At 37.1% G+C, this 24,445-nt stretch overlaps 2 protein-coding genes and 1 long non-coding RNA gene across 10 annotated transcripts in view; 2 read left to right on the top strand and 1 right to left on the bottom strand.

Moving 5' to 3' along the window:
- Positions 1-24,445, top strand: part of LOC134650180 (uncharacterized) — a 207,586-nt gene that overhangs the window by 34,574 nt on the left and 148,567 nt on the right. For 7 of the 8 annotated variants that reach the window (XM_063505080.1, XM_063505082.1, XM_063505081.1 and 4 more), the window contains exons 2-3: positions 7,677-8,618; positions 8,861-9,064. In XM_063505080.1, coding sequence (XP_063361150.1) covers positions 7,976-8,618; positions 8,861-9,064 — 847 coding nt within the window. In that variant the 5' untranslated portion in view covers positions 7,677-7,975. The remainder of the gene's footprint in view (positions 1-7,676; positions 8,619-8,860; positions 9,065-24,445) is intronic. The other variant, XM_063505087.1, reaches the window with a different exon arrangement.
- Positions 1-24,445, bottom strand: part of LOC134650363 (uncharacterized) — a 282,213-nt gene that overhangs the window by 136,776 nt on the left and 120,992 nt on the right. The gene's annotated exons all lie outside the window — the stretch shown is intronic.
- LOC134650222 (sodium channel protein Nach-like) lies at positions 20,205-21,786 on the top strand. The gene has a single exon (XM_063505165.1). The coding sequence runs from the start codon at positions 20,423-20,425 to the stop codon at positions 21,752-21,754; it is 1,332 nt and encodes a 443-aa protein (XP_063361235.1). The 5' UTR covers positions 20,205-20,422; the 3' UTR covers positions 21,755-21,786.

Here is a 24,445-nt window from a genome sequence, read left to right as displayed (position 1 = left end):
TCGAAATTTTTAATTGCACAAGATAAAAATACAGACGGGTATGAAACATATTTTACCTTCAAATGATATTATTACATCATGGTAACATTACATCGTACGTAATAAACATAAATAACGGAGGGACGTCTTTATTATCTTAGCCGTTATCTTAGATACCGTACGTGAGCTGACAAAATGTTCTTAACTAGATCGATCCTACTACTCGTAACATTATAAATGCGACAACAAATCCGTCAGTCTGTTTGTATATCTGTTACCGCTGAACTGATTTACGTAAAATTTGGTATGGAAATAGTTTGAGGCCCGGCGAAGTACGTAGGATATTTTTTATCAATCATCGTCGGTATTCCATGCAGACGAAGGTAGTTACTACAAAGGTACAATAAAATGGATAGAAATTGGTAAGTATCAAGAGTTTTTAATTTCAATATTGTGTCTAATTAGGAAGTTTTCTGAAAGATCATTTTCCGTACCCAAAGGGTAAAAACGGGACCCAATTACTAAGACTCCGCTGTCCGTCCGTCCGTCCGTCCGTCTGTCACCAGGCTGTATCTCACGAACCGTGATAGCTAGACAGTTGAAATTTTCACAGATGATGTATTTCTGTTGCCGCTATAACAACAAATACTAAAAACAGAATAAAATAAAGATTTAAGTGGGGCTCCCATACAACAAACATTTTTGACCGAAGTTAAGCAACGTCGGGCGGGGTCAGTACTTGGATGGGTGACCGGTTTTTTGCTTTCTTTTTTTTTTGCTTGTTTTGTTCTATTTTTTGTTGATGGTGCGGAACCCTCCGTGCGCGAGTCCGACTCGCACTTGGCCGGTTTTTTATTTCATTATTTGGAGCTACATATTTCAATCCCGTCCATAGTAGCCAAGGCCTGGCGAGTAATTACGTTATTTCGTATTATATCGTACAAACAAAGTTATACACACATAGGTATGTTTATAATATTGCCCGATTAAAAATTAAGTACAGCACATTATTTTGCTAAGATACTTATTACGAAAGTTTAACAATTATTTCGGCCTATTTTAATATGTTGCAGAATGTGTACACATTATAACTTCGTCTATGTAACATGGCCTGAGTGACCCGCGCTTCTAGAGGGCTCGTAGACGGCATAAGGAGGTCGAGTGCCTCGACAATGCCTTGCCCACCTCGGTTCCTCATTAACGTGGCGGAAAATTAGGGATGGAATAAAATATGACCATTATCCCGGAAACCATACATGTTTTCCATTATATCTCCATTATGTCTATGTCTATACTTTAAACATCACAAGCTTTTAAACCTATTAAATTAAAATAATGGTCTAAAAATTTAATTTGTTCTAATTAACACTTGTAAATAAATGATTATAACCAGAGATCGGACAAATTTGCGACATTGCTCGCAATAATGTGGACAAGACTCCGAAATTGATTAAATAATTAATCATTTAATTATTTTAATTAATTTTTTACTTGAGATTTAATTTTGTTCCCTCGTCAATAAATAGCACTTAAATATATGATTGATATAAAAAAATTAGTACCTACAGAAAATTTGGAAAACATACTGATTAATTTCTTTAATAAATTTACATTATAAGAAATCTTTGTGTTTTTTATTGATTAGGAATCAAAATTAAACCTCAGGTAAGAAATTAATTAAATGATTAATTATTTAATCAATTTTGGAGTCATGTCCACATTATTGCGAGCAATGTCGCAAATTTGTCCGATCTCTGATTATAACTTATGGTTTACATCGATTTATGAACACTCGTCTAATTCTATATTTATTATTTACGAGCCAAAAGCGTCTCGCTCGTCTCGCCATCTCTAACGATCGATATCTATTCTTATTGTTTGTTTATGAAAATTAAACTCTTTGAATTACGGCAACCTAAAATTGCCGTATTAGCTACCATTCATCCCACAGATGTATTTACTTTCTTTTGAAATACATATAGGCCACAAGGTAACAGCTACGTATATCACCATAAATCCAACAGGTTATTTTTAATTTTTATGACAGGTTAAAAATAAATGAAAAACGTGATGTCTGAGTTATTTACATTTAAATATAGACCCAGGTCGGGAAGCCAACGCGACACGTGCGCGAAGCCAAAATAATTATACTGAATCAATGCAGTCGGCAAAGTTTCGTCCACCTTTTAAAATAAACAGAATCTGTTATTTGCTCCTATTTCGAGATTGGAAACCTAATAAAGTAGAATCCGATATTTATGTTGAAATCCACTTCATTCTTTCGCGGCTCAATGAAATCGTTTAACGAAATAAAAATCTGATAAACTTATCGTTTTATTTTTGTAGCAGTGGCGAAAAAGGAACTCTATTAGCAAAGTGCCAATGTCCATCCGGATGATTGATATTATTCAGATCCTTTGTGGGTTTACTGAAAAAGAAAACCATGTTTTCTTGCCCTTAAATCGTATCTACAAAGGATTTGAATTGATTCCATAGACAAATAAGTTTATATTTTATGATTATTCTTAACAACAAATATTAAGTTTATTTATACCTAGAATTTATCTCTAATATAAATTGCTAGTTGTACAGCCAGGATTAAGAGTAAACACTGTTATTTAACTTACTATTGAACACATATTCACTCAACTACTACAGAAAATGGTAATTTTCATTTAACAAAATTTATGAAAATTACCATTCAAAAGGACTCGAAACTACGCTGTTTAGTCTCTTCCTTTTAATAGGGTAGACAATAATTTAATCACGATAATATTTTCTTTCATTGTGCAAAAATGTTATCCTACGGATTGTTCTATATCGCTGTATTAAGTTGATAAATTTTAATCGTCTTTTACTGAGCCGATTTTTTGAAGCCGTGAAAGCCTTTATTTTTGAGCAAATGCTCAGAGGTATAAATCGATCATTTTATTTTACTCAATATAAAAAAGCCGATTAATTTTAAAATAAATATTCGTAAAATTCGCGTCGATTGGCTTGTCTTGGCTATTTAAAGTCAACCGGGATTAATGCGTCACTTGGTGTGAATGCGTCTATAATAAGTAATGATTGCGTTGATTGGTCGGATTATGAGTCCCACTTTTCAAATGAATTAGTTAAAAAAAAAATTGAAGCAATGTTTAGCACCAAAAGTTAATAAGAAAATAATTATTTATGTGGTAATTTGTCATGTTGCTTTTTAGTAAATAGACATATGCCGAAAGGCCTGCGGGCTCAGCACGGTTCCATTTTTATCCACTATCACTATGCCCGTCACTTTCGCACTTATATACTTGTTAGAACGTGACAGGCATGGTGATAAATGATAAAAATGCGACCGTGCTACTAGGGCTGCTGTGACTCAAAGGGTATAGAGAGGGTAGTGGGAAGATACTATCAACAATTTTGACTAAGTGGCTACAATCTATTTAAATATATTGAATTAAATATTGTAGATAGCTAGCATACTTTTGCTTTTGTCTTGATTACAGTAGCAATGAATATAATTAACTTTGCCGTAATCACGTAATAACAGTAAAGTCAACATTTATTCTATTGATTACCAATTGAAAATTTAATTAACTGCAGGATTTCAATAATTTTGGATATCCCTCTAGCCGCCGATACCAAACAATTAAAATCAATTAGGCTATGGAAATGTAGGCTTAGCCTCTTAATGGTTTGAGATGGTGTCACGGATTCCTTGACTTTAATCAAACAGTTTGAAGTGGGTAGCTGAAACCTTCTCGGAATTCTGGTGTCAAGGGTCGTTGTCAGAGATTGACGTCACGTTTCTATGCAATTTGTGTTAATTGTTATTTTACCTAGTTACCAATTACGGTTTGCAAGTGAGACAATGGAATCGTTATTTTGAGATTTTCGGAAATATTATATTGTTTTAGAAAATTACTCAAACAAATCCAGTATTCATATACTTATCAAATACAATTATAATAAAATATACTTGAAATATAATGTTATCATAAAAGTATTTCTTTAAATAGTAAAGTATGCAGTATTTTAGAAAACACTAAAAATATAAGCCTTTTTAGATGTCACTGATTTAAACTTTCACGATTTAGATGCCGATGGGATGCTTTTTTTAGATGTCGTTATATTTTTTTTATATAGCCTATTTCGTGTCCCACTGCTGGGCAAATGCCTCCCCTTTCTTCAGCCACTCATCACGGTTTGTTTCTTGTTCCAAGTGGAAGGTTGCCCTTCATTAACGCCTTCATGGACCAGAAGCTCTTCCAGGCGTTTTCGATGCGTCGATCGATTTCTTTACTTTGACTTTGACTGCCTGTTATCGAAGGATGCTATCTGGCCCAAATAGATGTATTCATCAACATATTGGATATCCTGCCCATCAACAGTGACCGTACGTTTCGCGCCGTTGGTCATTGACTGGGTTTTGGCCATGTTCATTACGAGTCCGACTTCAAGACTTGCCGTGCTAAGATCTTGTAGCATTTGTTCTAGATGGGATGCAGTGTGGGAGAACAAAACTATGTCGTCGGCAAAACGCAGGTTAGTCAACCTTTTAGATGGAGGGAGGCCTTGGAGGATAGCCACTATGGAACCCGAACCATAGGGGCTATTCTCCCGATAATGGACGAGTGGGTGGATCGGGGCAAGGGGGCCCAGACATATAGGGTGACGCAGGTGGTGTCCGGACACGGCTGTTTTGGATACTACCTGCACAAAATACAGAGGGAGCCGGGGCCTCAGTGCCACGAATGTGGCGCAGCGGATGACACGGCTCAGCACACTCTGGAGGAGTGTAATCGCTGGGCCGTGGAAAGAGCTTCCCTCAGGGCAGCGACGGGGGTGGCGGACCTCTCGCTACACAGCATAATAGCGGCGATGCTGGGTAGCGAGAGGAAATGGGAAGCGGTGGCCTCCTTCTGCGAAGAGGTTATGTCGCAGAAGGAGGAGGCGAAAAGGGAGCGAGAAGCGGCTGCTGACGCGCTTCCTCTCCGACGCAGGCGGCAGGGTCGAAGGCGAAGGGCATATGCTCGCCTCGAGCCCTAGTGGGGCCGGCGGGTACCGAACCTGCATTGCACGGCCCCACACACGTCGTAGGGGTGGGGATCAAGCGTTTCTGATCCCCCCCCTGCATTGTGAGGGTGCCCTGGCGATAAGCCGGGGCTGCCGGAGGGCGCCGTGGTGGAATGATATCGATCCCAGTGCGCCCTCACGAACGGCAAAGAGGATGAAACGCCGGAGTGGGTTTAGTGGGTAGGGCCAAATTCTCCCCCCCTCTCGCCAAGAGAGGGACAAGGAGCGGCGAGTCCCACACACCGTGCGTAAATGCATTCCCACTCCGTCAACAAAAAAAAAAAAAAAGGTTAGTCAACCTTTTGCCGTTGACGTATCAATGCCCATTGTTTCCCACTTCGTCGCTAGCTTTCCGAAAATGTGTTGTAGGCATGAGGTGAACAATTTCGGAGACAGAGGGTCGCCCTACTTGACTCCCTTTTCAATGCCAAAATTTAGGGCCAAGAACATGCAATTTCATGCTTGCTGTATTTTGCCGATATATGGTTCCAACGAGTTCAATATAACCATTTTCGATATGTTGCTCATGCATTGCGGAGAATACAGCAGAATGCTTGACACTGTCAAACATTATTAAATTTTAATGTCGTTATTAAATTTTAAATATTAGTAAAGATTCAAAAACCTACAGGATGATAAATCGATTTGTCTGTTCTTCCTACAGCAGAAATTACCACACGCGTTTTAATCCTTTCTATGTATGTATGATATAGAATAGGTATCTATCCAAACATTGTGACATTATTAATACGTCTAAACCTCTGATTGAAAAGGGTTTAATGCAATCAAACCGTGAATTCCACTTGGTTTGAGTGCCGTCGAATAGAACCAACCCGTATGACGTGATCAAGAGGTCCGTACCAGCTATGTACTACAATCGGAATGTCACGGCATCTGTAGATTATTGATGATCTGGCGATAACTGTGATAAGTGACAAACTTAAGAATCTTTGACTCATTCCAAAATTAAGAATAATAAGACAAAATACAAGTTTAAGATTTTTTAAGGTATATACATACCCTGCCTGATATTACATGATGCCGTATTTATCACTGAAAATTCAGGCTTATAGCTTCATCCATAGGTAACGAGGGGGTCGAAAAATCCCGTGAATGACTTCGAGAAAAGGGTAGGTACGGCTTTGCCTCCTTTTGCTCGACTTGGCGGGGGCACCGTGCCCCTAGACAGTTTAAAATTTTATTTAACCTGAGATTGATATACATATATGCTTCGGTATTTCTGTACTATGCTTAACTATGCGTAATCAAAAACAAGATTATATAAGAATAATGCCGCTTGTTAAAAAACGCCGAGTCGTGTAGCCCGCTTTGAGAAGCCGAGGCTGGAGGCGCCTCATTCAGCTATTGTGTGATACTTGACCCGATTGTCTCGAGCCAGGGAATACCGGCTACAAACTTTTAAGATTTTATCTAAATCAGCAGATTACCACAATATTTTACAAAAGTAATTTACTTTAAAAGACTCGCCGACAATAGCTTGGTGACGTGTTTAAAAATATCATCATTAAGAATAAGAAACCATTTATTTCCACACACAAAACAGATAAATAGGTTAATTACAAAATCTAATAGAATCAAAAAATTTTCATGTGCGGGAAAGATATTCATTATATCTAAATAAGTGCGTACTTCTTATTTACTTAGATTTGTGTTCGATTTAACAGCAATAGTATAAAACAATGTGGCTATATATTTTCATGTACCATATACAATATCAAAATTTGCATTGTACCTATTCTCATTGAACTAAGACTGTGTATATAAGTTAGATGACAAAACAATGTTTATATAATAGATATCGTCTGACAATGGAGCCAGTTTCTAGTTCTAGAAACTTTGTGATCACTGTTTTAAAACTCAAATACAGAAATGTATTTAATGAACCCGTTGGGAACTATAACTTATTTTGAATAAAAATCAAACAAAATTCATAAAATATACCTACTTAGCAATAAAAACCGAACGCATGTAATTAAGTAATTGAATTCCAAAATGAAAATTCCGTAATCTAGTAATAATTTACTTACTTACTAAGTATATATAAAAAAAGATTTTAAGTCTAAGGAAAGATTCATACCCCGTGTCCAAATAAAAAAAAACATTATTTTTATGTATGGAAGCACAAATTTTATTAAATCAAACATTATTTAGTACGTATAACGTCATATTGAATACAAATAAGTTTTATTAATTTTTATGTGTTATTTTCTTATTGTAAACTTTAATAACGCAGTATTTATCTGTTCATGTAGAAAACAAATGCTAGTGCTTACGAGCTGTAAGCGTACCTATTCAAATTAACGTTGTAGTCTTACAAAGGATTTGAGCGGATGAAAAGAGTGAAAGCAGGCTAGTTTTATTATTAAAGGGTTCTAAGAAGAAACATAGGTAATAAGTAGCCTAGGTCACGAAGGAAGTTGGGTTTGGTAATCTACTGCAAAACGACAAAGGATGTTTTAAATCACGGTTCTAGTTATTTACCCACTATGAAATTATTTATAATTATAACATTATTTACATGTATATTATTACTATGAAATTGTATAAATTTAGCAATGTTTTCTTGTACTGTTTATGTTATCTTTTTATTTATTTCTTGTTTTGTTTCTACTTAGGATGAAGATGCCTTGTACGGACTTGAAGCAGAAGTGGCCCGAAGACGATTCCTAGATCAAAGAACCTATGGCTCAGTTACCCTCCCATTAAACATTCCTTCTCTCCTCTATTTCATAACAAATATCTATAAAATACGTTTAAAACATTCCACGGTTATCGTCCTATGTGAAATCAAACCTCTATTAAGAGCGAGAAAAAACAACGTTGAGACTGTTAGATTAAGAAAAGTGGTAGATTGATACGCGCGTGAACCTCTTCGGAGGGCGCGAGAGGCCGGCGCAATGCGGTCTCACCAGGGATGTACGTAATATATCCTGCGGACGAAGTAGTTATCCAATCTTACGGCACACACTCGCTGCCCAGGCCCCGGCAGCGCCCCACGCTTGACGTCCTCTTCGGACCGCCGCTGCCCGCGCCGTCCCGCGCGGACCCTCCCTTGGCCCCCAGCCCCCGGCCCCCCCGCGCCGCGTCCCTCCCCAAAACGGCGCCCCCGGAGCCTGCGGACCGCGCGCCGGCCTCGCCGACGCCCTCTATCGAGCGGCCGGCTAAGCTGCGCGAGCGCACCAAAGCGAGCAAATTGCTCAAAAAACTCGGCCGTCATGAGGACAACGAATTCGGAAAAATTGTTAGAACCCCGGCTCCTGATGAGTTCGAGCTTCCCGCCCCGCTGCCGACTCCCGCTTTCTCGCGGAAGAACATATTCGACCGCGATTTCGATGCCCTGTTTGAAGTCGCGAACTCGCCACAATTCACTGCCAAGATCCGCGTCACAACTCCAGAGCCGGATCGCCGTTCTGATGTGTCAGCGGTGCACTTTCCCTCCCCCTCCACGTCTTCACTTAGCCTTCTCCCTCCGCGCCCCAACTCCGCGCCTAGTCCTTCGCCGTTTTCCTTCAGAACCTCTACGCCTTCACCATCGCCTCAACGATCGTCTTTTGAAGGTTTTGAACGAGAGTGGTTTGGAATGCCTGGCGACTGACTAACCGATCACATCCATAGCGCATGTTATTTCGCAATAATAACGGCTAAAGCTTCACTACGATCAAGTCATCTTCATTTTGGTTGTTTATCATGTTTTATGTGAGTTTTTTGTCGTATTTTTATGGTTGAATTCATGTATAGCGTAGTCAGGCTGGTTATATTGAGATTTTTCGAAATTTCATTGCAGTTTTTTGATTGACAGGTTCAAATACAAAACCGAAGAAAGTTAGTTTCTTTCGAAGGCTGAGTCGTGCTAAGACTGCTAAGACCGAGTCTGAACCGATGCAGCCTCGCACAGTAATGCAGCAGCAGTCCATAGACATGGCTCTGCGGGAGCTGACGCACCCCGCACACAACGAGCAGCTCAAAAACCAACAGCAAGTCACATTCAAGCTAGTCAAAACAGGTAAGTGACCTAATCATTCCTAAATAAAACAGAACTATACCAATACGAGTAGGTATATGATGCATTGTGGATTATGAAAAGGTGATTTCCCTATTTAAAACTAATTTCCCGTATCGCCTCAATGAAAACGCGTTTTCACTAGTTAAAACTAGTTTTCCTTAAGGCCTCAGTGAAAACTTTTTATCTTAAACACACGATTAATTATTTCACCAAATCCCTAAAGGCAACTCATAAAATATAGTTAACCCTTTTTCATTGTGCCACTAAAGAGATACTTTGTCGAATGGTAATTTACCAAATAATAAATTCACGCCAACGCTTCAACAACCGTTCGCTGCAAATTGAAATTAATTCTGCGAAATGTTGTCACGATCCATCGTATATTTTTAAATTCGTTAACGGTAACCTTTAACATTTTTATACTAATTATTCAATGAGAAAAGCATAACCTGTTTAAATAGGTCCCTGGACGTTATTCAAGGCATTGAATTATTTAGTATTTAAGATACAACGTTTTCCTAAAAAAAAGCTGATCTTCAGACTACTTTAACCTAGTTGGTGTTAATAGTTAACCCTGCATATAAAACTAGTAATTGTTAGATCAAATCCCGTGAGCATTTCGGTATTTGTGATAAAGACGGATATTTTGTTCCTAAGATATGGGTGGATTGTGATATATTTATGTATGTATGTAAATCTAATAGATATAATAGTCACAAAATTTTAGGGTATCCCGATGAAATATTAAATCTAAAAATAACTTGAGTGAAATCTACTTAAATAGATAAATATTGTTTAAATATTATGCATTGAAAGCTTTAGATAACATTATTTTTTTACTTTGGGTTATTACTACATAAAATAAAAAGCGGTCAAGTGCGAGTCGGACTCGCCCATGAAGGGTTCCGTATTTAGGCGATTTATGACGTATAAAAAAAAACTACTTACTAGATCTCGTTCAAACCAATTTTCGGTGGAAGTTTACATGGTAATGTACATCATATATTTTTTTTAGTTTTATCATTCTCTTATTTTAGAAGTTACAGGGGGGGGGACACACATTTTACCACTTTGGAAGTGTCTATCGCGCAAACTATTCAGTTTAGAAAAAAATGATATTAGAAACCTCAATATAATTTTTGAAGACCTATCCATAGATACCCCACACGTATGGGTTTGATGAAAAATAAATTTTTGAGTTTCAGTTCGAAGTATGGGGAACCCCAAAAATTTATTGTTTTTTTTCTATTTTTGTGTGAAAATCTTAATGCGGTTCACAGAATACATCTACTTACCAAGTTTCAACAGTATAGTTCTTATAGTTTCGGAGAAAAGTGGCTGTGACATACGGACGGACAGACAGACGGACAGACAGACAGACAGACAGACATGACGAATCTATAAGGGTTCCGTTTTTTGCCATTTGGCTACGGAACCCTAAAAACGGATAAGTATCAAAATAAATAAGTACTTACATTCAGTATTTTACATACATTTGAAAAGCTATTGTAGAAAGCTTTCACTCTATTACTCTACTAAATGATATTAAAACTTTTTACACCTTTTTGTGGATTTCTATTTTTAGCAGAGCTGGACTAGAACAAAAAAATTGAATCTGCCGTTAGCAACCAATCCTTTGAACTTTTGACGTATTTAAATGGCAAAGGTCATTGTTTTAACACATTGTTTCAAAAACCAGAATTAACTGGATGACCTACTTTGATATGAGAGGTATGTTTTAACACCGATCTACATCATTAATTCATTATCTACTTATAAAGCGTATCTCAGTTGGCTTTTACTGCTACTTATATTATTAGTCTGTCGGAAGTCGTTAATTTGACGCTTATTCCCGAATTTTTACTACAACGGTATTAAGTCACATTTCAACCCTTTAAATGCTATAGGTATTATTAGTCGTATTACTAAGAATAAAAAAGTGTCTTACGTTACGAAGTACTTATACATATATACGTGTCTGTGTATTTTTATCCGTAATAACATTTCTCTACCAATTTCTCCAAAGGCATTATAGATTCCAATCATTCATGTTCGTAGCTTAAACTAGTAATACTCGTAATTTAGTAGGTAGAGAGCAAGGTAACAAAGGCATTACCTATATCTACAGTACCCCGACGTTGATGATAGATTTTAATAATTATGAATTCTCTTGTGCAAAACTTATGTAGGTATTACAATATTGAAATATTTGATCATTTAAGGTCTCTGCCCACTACACCGTATCATACCATGACCGTGCTATGAACGTATCAAGCACGGAATGTAACGCGACACGGACTACTATGCCCACTACACCGTGTCCACATCGTTTCATATCCGTGCGTAACGAGTTTAGTGACCGTAGTATCCGTGTATCATCCCCGTAGCATCCGCCTATAATCCCCATAGCATCAGCGTTCATACCCGGCGTTATCGTTACATGTATTAGTAGACTGGCAAGAGCGAGCAAAAAATATGGCAACGCGTTTATAACGGGCTTAGAACGGTCGCCATACGCGGTTATAACCCGTATGCTCACCGTTTCGCCACCTGCACGTACCGTTCTGGCAACGTTGCGTGCCATGCACGGAGCGTTTCGGCACCGGCAAAATATCCTCGCCGACAATTTTTGACAGTCCGTGCATGGCACGCTACGGGTATGGTCGGTGACGGAACGGGCTAGTGGGCATAGTCTCATACTTTTTAATACAAAGATATTTTTTTTGCCTGACACGTTCATAGCACGGTCATGGTATGATACGGTGTAGTGGGCAGAGACCTTTAGCCTCGAACAGATTAATAAATGAATCAAGTTTAGATGAAAGTCGATTTTTAGTATTTACGATTTGCTTATCATTTACCTATCGAAATTGTGTATTTGCAATAGAAAAAAATATTACGTTGCAATAAAACAATAAGAACCAAGTGCAATACATTCAACTTATTAACCGAAAAAAGGTTTATAAAAAACTAGCGACCCGCCCCGGCTTCGCACGGGTTAACAAATTATACATAAACCTTCCTCTTGAATCACTCTATCTATTAAAAATCAGATTCATCAGAATCCGTTGCGTAGTTTTAAAGATCTAAGCATACAGACAGACAGACAGACAGACAGCGGGAAGCACTTTGTTATACTATGCAGTGATGTAAATGGGTATAATTAATTTCATAGAAGTTTGACATTTAAAATTACTTACCTACTCATACTCAATTGCTCAGTCGGCAGCAGAAACGTCTGAGTCTGACACTCTGTATACTAAGAAATTAATTTGAAGTTGTACGGCACCTAAAACTTCACTAATGGAAAGAGATAAGTACTGCAGTAAGCGATTCATTTCAACAAATGCCAAATGTGTTGCAAATACGCTCGAAAAGTTAAGCCGAATTTCCGAAGTAGGTACTTATACAATAGTTATTTTCGATACAAGTGCGAAAAAGAGGAAATTCGAAACGAGTGGCGATAAATTAAAACACGACCGAAGGGAGTGTTTTAAATCGACACAAGTTGCGAATTACCTATACGCACGTATATCGAACAACGTTTTACAGTACAGTACAGTATCTGGGTGACCGAGCTTAGCTCGGAAAACATATAAAAACTCGAAAATGCGCGTTTTCCCAGAGATAAGACCCGATTTTTCGCCCCCGAAAACCCCCGCATAGCAAATTTCATCGAAATCGTTAGAGCCGTTTCCGAGATCCCCGAAATATATATATAAATAAATAAACAAGAATTGCTCGTTTAAAGGTATTAGATATATGGCACTTTAAAGTTTCGACATACGCACGAAAAGTGCTATTTTACGCACTAGTGCGGAAAAGTAGCCCCATATGTACTGTAAAATATATTAGCTAAAGTGCTCTATGGATTTATTAAATAAGCCAGTGTGACGAAAAGAACCATTTGCGGGTGAATCTTGTTTTAGTGGCGCCATACAAGCTTTCTACGTTGTACCTAACTCCACAATAACGGTGACCTACCTACAGTCCTACATGTCGTAGTAAAAGTATGGCAGTAGGTATGTACAATCAACTGTCAGTGCTAAGCTAATAGTTTTTCTGACTGAACGTTACGCCCCAAAAATGATCTTACCAGATGAACAGGTCTTTTATGTTAAATATTGGTAATAATAATAGTACATTACTGCAGACGCCGGGAAAGAAGGGCTTGCCGGGTGAGTAGGTATAGCCGGCCGACCGTAGGGAGGCCGGATAGTGATACGAAGCCGGCAAGACCTTTTCACGGCTAGGCAGGTATAGTGCTTTTCTCAAACATGCAATGAAATAAAAAAATACACCACTAAAAAAAAACAAATTTATAATCTTTATAATAAAAATCCAACTTCACAACAAAAGTTTTTTAATTTTCCTTCCAATCCCGCCATAATTGTTTTTTTTTACGGAAGTCGTCCGTATTTCGCGTGTGTAGTGTTCGAATAGACCTTATTAGGGCCATTATACACAATCTGGTAATAAGAATCTCAATTTCTATAAATAAAATAAATGCAGAGGGTTTAAATATTGTCTATTGTCTCTGGTGACTTACGTATAGACAACATTTTAAATTTATTCATCAGCACATTGAATCATACAGATTCGTATTCTTAATATCAGTACGTTCGTGTATAACAGGCGTTAACACGGATATTTTGGTCCGATAACCATTCATTGACTAAAAATATTTAAAAAAAATTAATTCGGCTGTTTAGCCTGTTCATGGACACAGACCCCATGTTTACATTAGAATTTAAAAAAAAATTACTTCCCGGCCTAGGCCTTAAATTTCGTATGAAATTCCATTACAGTTCTCTGAAGTTGCTCCGCCCTAAACGTGATACTTCGAAGCCTGATATAATGCCCGGAGCGCCGACATTTCATTGCATGTTTGAGAAAATATAATTAGATATTAAGCGTTGCAATTCAGCGAGGAAATGCTGCCAGTATCTTTAGTACTATGATGCCCCAGGGGCCCTCTTTAAATATAGATTTTTAGTTTTCCTTTTTTAAGTAGTAGTTTTAGTTTTGTATTTAATTTAGGTTATTTTATTGTTACTTTATACTTATGTTGTTGTTCAATAAAGATTTATCCGATTAGACATTATTACTTAAATCAACCAAGCCCCGGGCCCATAGTGAGCTTAATAAGGCTTACTATAAGTGTGAACATCTAAGCAATTATTAATTTTGACTGATAAATGTTTAATAACGTTCATTTGGTTTTGATTTGTAAAATTTTACAGTTAGTTTTTCCCCAGGTTGGTGTGGTGTAAAATGTTGTTTCACTCGGTGGCCAGTTGGTCACGTCTGTTTAATCCTCGCATCCTGAAATCATCGCGACCCTCATGATTCAAGTTTTTTGACCGGTGGAGAATCTATCATTCTGCCGTAAAATGAGGTGTTTTTTCGTTTTCATGTACTACACATGGAATAATTTATATCGTTAATACATATCTGTAAAATATAAAATACCGTTGATAATAGAATATTAAAGACCCATCTGTCGTTTTGAAATTTATGTTTATTAAAAAGGGACAACATTTAACATAGATTTAAGTTTCAGTTACCTACTGTTTTTACTCCGGCTGTGGAAGCCTAACCGCTGCATGACCGACGACGCCGCAAAAGCAAAGCACATTGTGCATCGGACCGCTTTTCGGTTTTATCCACTATAAAGCCATTCTCTATGGTAAAACTTCGTTTCAGCATTGTCGGTAGCGGCTTTTTCGCACAAGCTAAAATATCACAGAAACTAAGTTACTAGGTGAATTGAATATGTCTGAATTCATATAAAATTATAAATGGACATAGAGAGCTTAGATCGTCAGTTTCCTCACACAGACAATTTTTAGGGTTCGGTACCCAAGGGGTAAAAACGGGACCCTATTACTAAGACTCCGCTGTCCGTCCGTCCGTCCGTCCGTCCGTCTGTCATCAGGCTGTATCTCACGAACCGTGATAGCTAGACAGTTGAAATTTTCACAGATGATGTATTTCTGTTGCCGCTATAACAACAAATATTAAAAACAGAATAAAATAAAGATTTAAGTGGGGCTCCCATACAACAAACGTGATTTTTGACCGAAGTTAAAGCAACGTCGGGCGGGGTCAGTACTTAGATGGGTGACCGTTTTTTTGCTTGTTTTGCTCTATTTTTTGTTGATGGTGCGGAATCCTCCGTGCGCGAGTCCGACTCGCACTTGGCCCGTTTTTTGTAACGATACTGGAACTCTTTTTGCTAACATAGTACGTGATAAAACTATCCAACAAAACTAAGCAATAATTATCATTGTATATATTTTTACAGTGGTGAAACTTCGTCGTGATGATAATATTCATCTCGTAAATAATGTCATAAGTATATAAAATATTAAAGTAAACATATTCAATTAGCTCAGTATTTCATTGCTAAATACTAGGGTAAAAAACTTACCCTCTGTTAACTTAGGGTTTCATTCCATCCATTTTCGTAAATTATGCGTAAAAAGAGTTTTTTCCTGCTTCGCAAATGGCGAGGAGCTGTGTTTGCCTCTCACATTAACAATCAACGGATCCCTTCTTTCCATGCGGCGGGGTTCTATTACCTATTAGTAATATTTGCAGTAAAAGAATTGAATATTTTTATGAATAAAAATAAATTTCTAAGTACGTACCGGTCGGTTACCACCTTGATAGTTCATTATTACCTATGTAGCGAGTCTATAAGCTTAAGACGTATTCAGAAATCCATACGGTTAAATAGTAAATACCTTTGCGCTTGGTTTTGTAACCACTATTGTATCAAGACTTATTTGATAACTGCCACTATTTGGCACATGTGTTCTTAAACCTCAAGCTTAAGCTATTAGAAAACACTAAGTTTGCTTTGTTTGTGGTTAAACAGGTATTTAAATTGCTCATTAATTAATAGTTTGTACCGTTTGTACGTAACTACACTATTACATAAATAGGCACTAAAATACCGTCCTTTGCATACTACGTGCATAATAAATTATTATAATAGCTTACTACATCCGGTCAACGCCACGTGCCCAGCCAAGTATGCAAGTTGGGTTATAAGGCATATCACACACGAGCTGATTTTTTCAGAAATTCAGAGCCGGAGTCACAATAGTAACGGAATATTTTAATTTTCAACAAGCAAAAACGTCTGCGAACATGCTTTTAAGCTTAGAATAAATTTAAAAGTGGAAACAAACGGAACATGTAACGGACAGGACGGGACGGGTAACGGAATATATTCAGATATTAATTCCCCACGGAGATTTTTTATACAAAAAAAATATGGCAGACGATGGATAGATGGCAATAGATGGGGATATTCAGCCAAAACGCATATGTAACTGAGTGAAAGGTGCGTTCCAAACACTGGTCTGTGGTTCCAAATTTGTTATAGGTACTAGATAGAAAAACGTAGAAACGGGGTTTGGGGGTCGCGAAAAAATTTTAGTGGTAATAAAGGGCCGTGACACCATAAAGTTTGAAAAACACTGGCCTAAACAATTTATTGATTTCACGATACGTTCACACTTCAAAACATTGAAAGCCTAAAGCAAATTGCTAGTCATATTATTTACACAGGCTTATGCAGTCTATGAGTTAGATAGCACTTTGTACGATCTATGTTCGGTACAAACTGAGTTCTTGTATACAACGAGCGCCGGTTACAGCTTAATAATTCAAAACTCAGCTTCGGAGAACTAACAATAAAGTTATCGTCACACAATATTTAATAATCAGTATCATAACTTTTTTATTTTTAGGGTTCCGTACCCAAAGGGTAAAAAACGGGACCCTATTACTAAGACTTCGCTGTCCGTCCGTCCGTCTGTCACCAGGCTGTATCTCATGAACCGCGATAGCTAGACAGTTGAAATTTCCACAAATGATGTATCTCTGTTGCCGCTATAATAACAAATACTAAAAATAAAATAAAATAAATATTTAAGGGGGGCTCCTATACAACAAACACGATTTTTTTTGCTCTATTTTTTGTTGATGGTGCGGAACCCTCCGTACGCGAGTCCGTCTCGCACTTGGCCGGTTTTTATTTTATTTAATAAATCTCACAGTTATCTTTACAGTTTTCCAATGCGTGTGATAGTGTAGACAGGCTATTAAATTAACATAAAATAAAAAAACTTGGTTAGTATGAGGATTCCGTTTTTGACATGTTGGCTACGGAACCCTAAAAATGTACCGACTTGGTGTATATAATTGAGAATTCCATTTTGGTTATTACCTGTAATATGAAATCTAGAAGGTCTCTACGTAGGTACCTATAATCAGCCTATAATCACAGAATAAATAATAGTACTAGGTACAGAAGACTCACTCTCTAACAAAACGCGTCAGTTACGATCAGCACAGATATGGCCGCTAGGTGGCGACAGCGCCACGCGCGGCTTATGGCTTTCTCGAAAATTGGAGCGGAACGGATGTACTTTTAGCTATCTAAAGCAAAGCGACGAAATCGCGGAGTGAGCCACGCCTGCTATAATGTAGTTCAGTTATAGTACTGTACATCATGTAATTCATGTAACTTTTTGACAAAGTCGCCGTCGCTTGAATTATAAACAGCGAACGACTAAATCCGAATATCGTAACAAAATTATTCCTTTATTTCACTTGATTTGCTTTTGTTTTATTTAATTAATATTTCCAAATTAATAATTAAATTAAATTTAAGTGTTTTGCTTCATTAAATTTATAGTAAGTCGTCATTTTGTCTCAAAGTCTTCTAGAAATCGATTTGCGCTCAAATCGTCTCGGATATTGGGTCATATATTTGGTTTCAATGCATTTTGCATGCATTCGTTTCATTATATCAAATAGAATTATAATAAATATAATAGAAAACATCTCTGGGTCTTTGCTCGAAAATGCGCGTTTTCCCAGGGATAATGACCTATCTAGATCGATTTTGTCGGCCCCGAAAACCCCCATATAACTAATTTTATCGAAATCGTTAGGGCCGTTTCCGAGATCCACGAAATATATATACATATAAATAAATAAATATACAAGAATTGCTCGTTTAAAGGTAGTAGATAGATATAGATATAGATATAATAGATTCGTTTGTAAAATCAATAAAAACTAAAACTTTAGGCCTCCCTCCAAAAGCAAAAGTTATTAATATACATAACTGATATGTGTAGTATATTCCTATCAGTTATATACTGAAGCCCTCCATAAAAGAAATACTTTTGATCATGTTGTCGGAAGAAAATGTAATGGTTCGTAAAACTTGCAAAAGGCGAAAGGTAATAGTATTCTCTTTTTTATGCAATAGGTATAGGTGTACAATTATCAAATTTGTTTTAGGCTATTATAGCAGCATGCAGTTTATGGGCTTGACTTGGAAGTGAAGAGCTGCACTGTCTGTATTTAATGACCCGAGATGCTCGAATTAAGTTTTTTTTTTTTTAATAAGAAGTAGCCTGGGCCAGTCACGAGCCACAACCACGTCTGATGTCTGATTATACCGAGCAGAGATTTTGTTCAACGTACGACACGTACGTAGAGTTAGACCAAGATTCTACCTTTCCCTAAGGTATTATATAGTACGTGTTCTATAACTTTGTTAGCATTAATATTCAGATCGCATAATTTTCTGTAACCTAATTAGTCGATTGTTAGAAATGTGTACGGATTTGGTAAGTAGGTCGCGATGACACTAAGAACGCGGTTTGAGCCTCTAATTACGCCTGGAGACTAAGCAGGCTAATTAAATAACAGATTTCACTGCTTAGTGTAAGGCCTGAGTGAATGCTCGGAGCGGAGCGTTCGGCGGGGCGTGCAGCGTGGCGTCGGGCTCACAAGTAATTTGAGCAGCGTACACTAAGGCCGCTCCTATACGCTTGCATTTGTTTAACATGCACGCCGCACGCCCCGCCCCGCTGCACGCCCAACTCGAGCGTCCACTCAGGCCTTACACTTAAACGTGAAATGCTCAGAAATAGCTCGCTGCAGTCTGTATACAAAATGGATTTCGGATTATTTTGTTATGATATACCTCCATAACAAAGGCAAGATGTCATTTTTATTGTGAAGAACATTTTATTGCCGCCGTTTGTAATATACATTATATTGTACCTTTACTCAAATGAAGAAGTTTATGATTTAGCAGCAGAGGATAGAATCCTTTAAAGACGATTGATAATATAAGAGGCCAGACAATCTGTTGAGGCACCTGATACGATACGTTGATTATATAAAGACTATAGTAGAACGAACCATTAAAGAAATAAGAGGCCGTAGAAGACCGAGACGTGGTTTTATGGATCAGGGCAAAGATAAGATTAATGTAGTGTACTAGTATCCTACTGTCAGGACTCAAAACAATTGCGGACAAGAGGGATGACAGTTCGGAGGAACTGTTGGTGGAGAACAACAAGAACTGGGCTTTTAAACAATTGAAATAAGAATGACTAATGGTCATGATTATAAGTTCGAGCGATATAGTTCTATCATTAATAAATCTACACAATATAGAATTACAAAACGTGGTACCTACGTAATGGACAAACTTTTTATATCATATATATAATTAATATATACTTAACATTTACCTCGTTAACTTCCGCACACACATGAAGTTTGGCTTAAGTGGATTTAGTCAAAGTGTAAAGACAAATACTCTGTATTTCGCAGAGCACGGTACTGGGTGTTAAACCGTCAACCGCAGGATGGCTGAGAGCAATGTGTCGGATTATGTTCAAACAGGGAGACAGATCGCCAGGCAATATTATATTATGATAGTTATGTTGGATTTGAAAATATTGTCACAAAAAATAATAAAACAGGTAAGTACTTATAATAAGTAATTTGAGCCTATATACGTCCCACTGCTGGGCACAGGCCTCCTCTCATGCACGAGAGTAAGTAAGTAAGTACTTAATTGGGTTAATTTTTAAATAGGTAAAAATAAAGGAATTTTTAACGTCACAATGATAAATCATGAGCAATCGGCTATTATCTACTCTCTGATACGCAGGCTGTATAAAATAACACCGCATACGCCGTAAGTGTAAGCAAGTGTAATAAAAAACATACCTATCATTATCACTGTACCTAATGATGATATATTTAATACCATTTATAAATTATCTATAGTTTTAAGAACCTTTTGTGCTTTTATCAAAGGCTTTTAATCTTTGTATTGTCGTTGTTTTATAGCATTTATTGAAGGTATATTATGTTTTTCGGACAATGATACCGCTTACAATACATTATCTAAATGGAAACCTTTTAGATGTGCTTTATGCGTACCTTATTTAACCAAACGACGTGGATCCCTTTGATTCATTCTCACTCCGCCGCTCACAGGAACGGCACGATCGTAAAGCGACTGAAATGTTGTCTAAAATAAAGGGCCACGTCGTGGTATTTTACCGACGATTCCAACATACTTGCGAACATCTGACTGTTCACGGCCCAAGTTATTTCATGCGGAAAGATGTACATTTTATATACAGGTTAATTTACTTTATCATTTACGTCCAAGTATGGATCGCTGCGGTAGCCACGATTCGCAGATACTACAACCACTACCAAGAGAATACTATTCGATTTACCACGAGAACGGATTATCTAGATTGGAACACAACGTTTGCATCGATAACCCTTTGTGAAATACCCAACGTTGACAAAATATATATGCTTAGCCAGGAAATCAATCCTGGAGATAAAGGTAAGCTTGACCGATTCATCGGCGAAATTGGATTTTTCAACGGTTTATGTCACAGCTGCTTCGCTCTCTGCGACAACGAACCTCTTTGTCCCACAGATTTTGGTCAACTAAGTCTGGCTGTTCGTTCAGAATGCAAAGATTTTTTATTAAGCTGCAAATGGAATGGAAACCCTTTCGAATGTTGCGGTAGTTTTCAGCCAATAATAACGGAGTATGGCACCTGTTATTCAATGAATAATATACATGGTCCTGAAAAATCACCTATTTACCAAACATCAAATAAAGATAGGCAGGCTACAATAGAAATTGTAGCGTCACAAGATTATGAAGCATTCCTGCACGCACCAGAAGACATACCATTCTGGAATATGGAATACGATCGGAGGTTGACAGTTCTATATGGTGCAGAAGCTAACGTGATATACTCTATAACGAATGTCGTGAATGAACCAGAAGTGTCTTTGCTATCTCCAGAAATTCGTCAATGTCGATTCCCAAATGAAGTTCCAGAAAATTATATAGCTTACAAATACTACAGTTATTCTGGCTGTATTAGCCAATGCCGTATCGATGCACATTTAGAACTCTGCAACTGTACTCATCACTTTTCCCCTGAAATGTACGAGGAACGGTATTGTGATTTGGAAGGATTGAAATGCCTATCAAACAACTTTAGGATATTGAGAAAACTAAAAGTGCCTGGGATGAATGAAACGGGCTTAATTTGTGATTGTTTACCGTCTTGTGAAGAACCGGATTTCAACGTGGTAGCTAAAGATTTTTTGGAGCCTGAAGAAAACGTGAAAGCGAGGAGCTCAAAATTTTCTTTGAGTAACCGGCCCTATGAACGGATCACCCGGCAGGTTGCCCGCACGACGCTTGACCTCGTCGTCGCGATTGGAAACAGCTTCGGTCTCTGTTTTGGCGGTTCTTTGTTGTCTATTGTAGAAGTCTTTTATTATCTTTGCTTTAAGCGATGGAAGTATAAGAAGTAAGGATTTGTGATAGTAATGCAACACTTTATTTTGTGTTAAACTTTCTATATAGAAAGGCACGAGTTGATTAATGGCCACTTTGTACAGTCATGCTCCGTGATTGTTACGCCATTTAGGGTTCTAGCTAAATTGGACATTCCATAGCGTAAGTATGAGCAACCAATTTAGCTAGGACCCTAAATGGCGTAACAATCGCCGAGCGTGATAGTACGTATTTAACAAACACAATAATCACAGTTTAAGTATACTGATTAAAATACGAACTACATAAATTATACTCGTAGTCCATTACAGTACCACCTACCAATAATACTTAACAAAAAAATGTACGTAATAATTATCAAAACTAGTTTCTTGAATTTTACTACTAAGTATAATTAAACTATATTTAGCACGAAGCCTAATTTCATTTGCTGGCGTCATCAAGCCAATATGATTAGTAAGTAACATTCACACCAGACAGATCCCTTTACATTTACCTGCTAATGTTAGCAGTTAATCTGCAAAACGTAATGTAAAAAGCTGTTTCAAGTTTTGGTGACAAACCGTAAGTAAGTACTTACAAAAACGTATGGATTTAGTCGCAATATGGGACGATCATAATATTTTTCTGGCAATCTCTGCTTACTCATTTTTTCCTTTTGATTATTTAAAATTATCCGTCCGGAAAAATATATTCTTCGCAGAGGAAAAATTATAAGTCTATTTAATATCTGAGACTGATTTGTGACATTTTGTTTAAGTTTACACGATTACGAGTACCTACTCAGTAAAATTAAGAGGATCAAATTTTCGTAAATTGGTCTCGGCTCATGTGACCATAATTAGATTTTTATTGTTTATGTAATCCACTTATAAACTGCTATTGTGTGCTAAAATTTTCCAAAAATAGATAAAACATGCTGAAATATTTTTCAAACTTACTAATATATTTTTAATTTAACAGAAGAAAATTAAACAATAGGGGGATATTAAGGGAGTTGTTTTGAAAATATCAGTTTTTAAACATCTGAGATATATTTAATACTCGGGCTACATTTTTTTTTCAAACGTACACTCGTGGGCAACGACAACGGGTCACTTCTGTGTTGTACACCGTTTGGAAGCAGTCAACCCATAAAGTACATTATTCTTAAATACCTAATTATAATGAATATAACATGAAACACAATTTTTAATTCTGAACTCAACCCTTGTGGTAATTGAGTGTTGACTTCACAAAGTTAGTCTCATATTACAGAAAATATTCAAAAACATAATCAATCAATGTTATTAGAATACCTAGCTGATAAAAATAATTCTGCCCGAAACACGCTTGGCCTTTTTTATTTGGAATATTGAGAAAAAGATCAACACATAATATTTTATCAAAAATGCGAAGTGAATTATCAACGTTTTGTCTACCCTTATTTATTTCATAACAACATTAGCCTTTCGTATCCAAAGTGGAGTGTGGGTGTAGTCTGAAAAGTTTCTACGTTTATACATAACAGCGCTACATTACATTATCAAGCTAATGGGTAAGTTTTACCATTAGGCAGTTTAGAAATGAAATAACAACGCAATTTGGACGTTGCTCCGTCTGTTGTTTTGTATTCCGTTACAAAAATCAATATCAGTTCTAGACATTATAGTAAATGCCTAATCTGCATACGAGGCAGACTATAACAACTGCCAACCTATTAAACATCGACGAATAAAGAGCAAAATTATGCTGTGTTAAAATTGTCAACTAATAAGCTATATCTTGAACCATTTTTTGAAGTGAAAACTTCTTTAGCGACGCTAGGCACTTTTTGAGGTGGGGAAAAAAATGATAAACTCGAGACAGCGTAAGGCGATCACGTGACCGTAAGGGCCGTAAGGCGATCACGTGACCGTAAGCCCCGTAAGGTGGCCACTCATAATTTAAATGGCATTTAAATCAATAAAGAAAAACTCTATGTTATTTGACATTTATGTTGCGGACTCCTTTTCTCTTTACCTATGTTCAAATAATTTGACGTTGTCATGGCAGTATGTAAATAAACATGTCAATGAAAAAGTGTGATCTTATTTGAGAATGATAATAATTAGGGATGTACCGACTAGTCGCCGACTAGTCGGGAAAGCCGACTATCCGGCCACATTTGTAGTCGGCGATTAGTCGGCGACTAGTCGGCAAAAAAGGCCGATTAGTCAGCTTTAATTACAGAAAGCAGGTCATAAATAAAATAAAAAGCCAATATTAATCAAATGTTATATGCCCATTTTGGCCAAATACGTATTTAGGGTACAAAATGAGCTTGTGTTCATATTAAATTCATGTATAGGTAATATTTAAAATATTATAAATAAATTACTATATATGACTATGTGGGTGTATCATCGCAGTAGCATAGAACCTCTTTCAGTTGATATTGAAAGCGCCGTTGCGCCGTTGCCGTTGCCGACATTTTTTTTGCTTGTCGTTACGCAAGGAGCAAAAAAATGTTTTTCTAATGCATCCGAACTTGAATAAAGCTACTACAGTTGCCATACAAATGTATGGGTAAACCAGAACTTTGGGAGTATTGTGAAGAGGGCGCTCGTTTTGAATTTTATATAGCAACAATTTGTATAGTGGGGACAATGGAAATTGGCAGATGATTTTTGTTTTATTCCGACAACTTTAATAAGTGCGAAGTTTGATGTTTGGATATTTCTTCGGTT

The sequence above is a fragment of the Cydia amplana genome, chromosome 8 (assembly GCF_948474715.1).
Source record: "Cydia amplana chromosome 8, ilCydAmpl1.1, whole genome shotgun sequence".
NCBI classification, from domain to species: domain Eukaryota; kingdom Metazoa; phylum Arthropoda; class Insecta; order Lepidoptera; family Tortricidae; genus Cydia; species Cydia amplana.
This window is presented reverse-complemented; position numbering and strand designations above follow the sequence as displayed.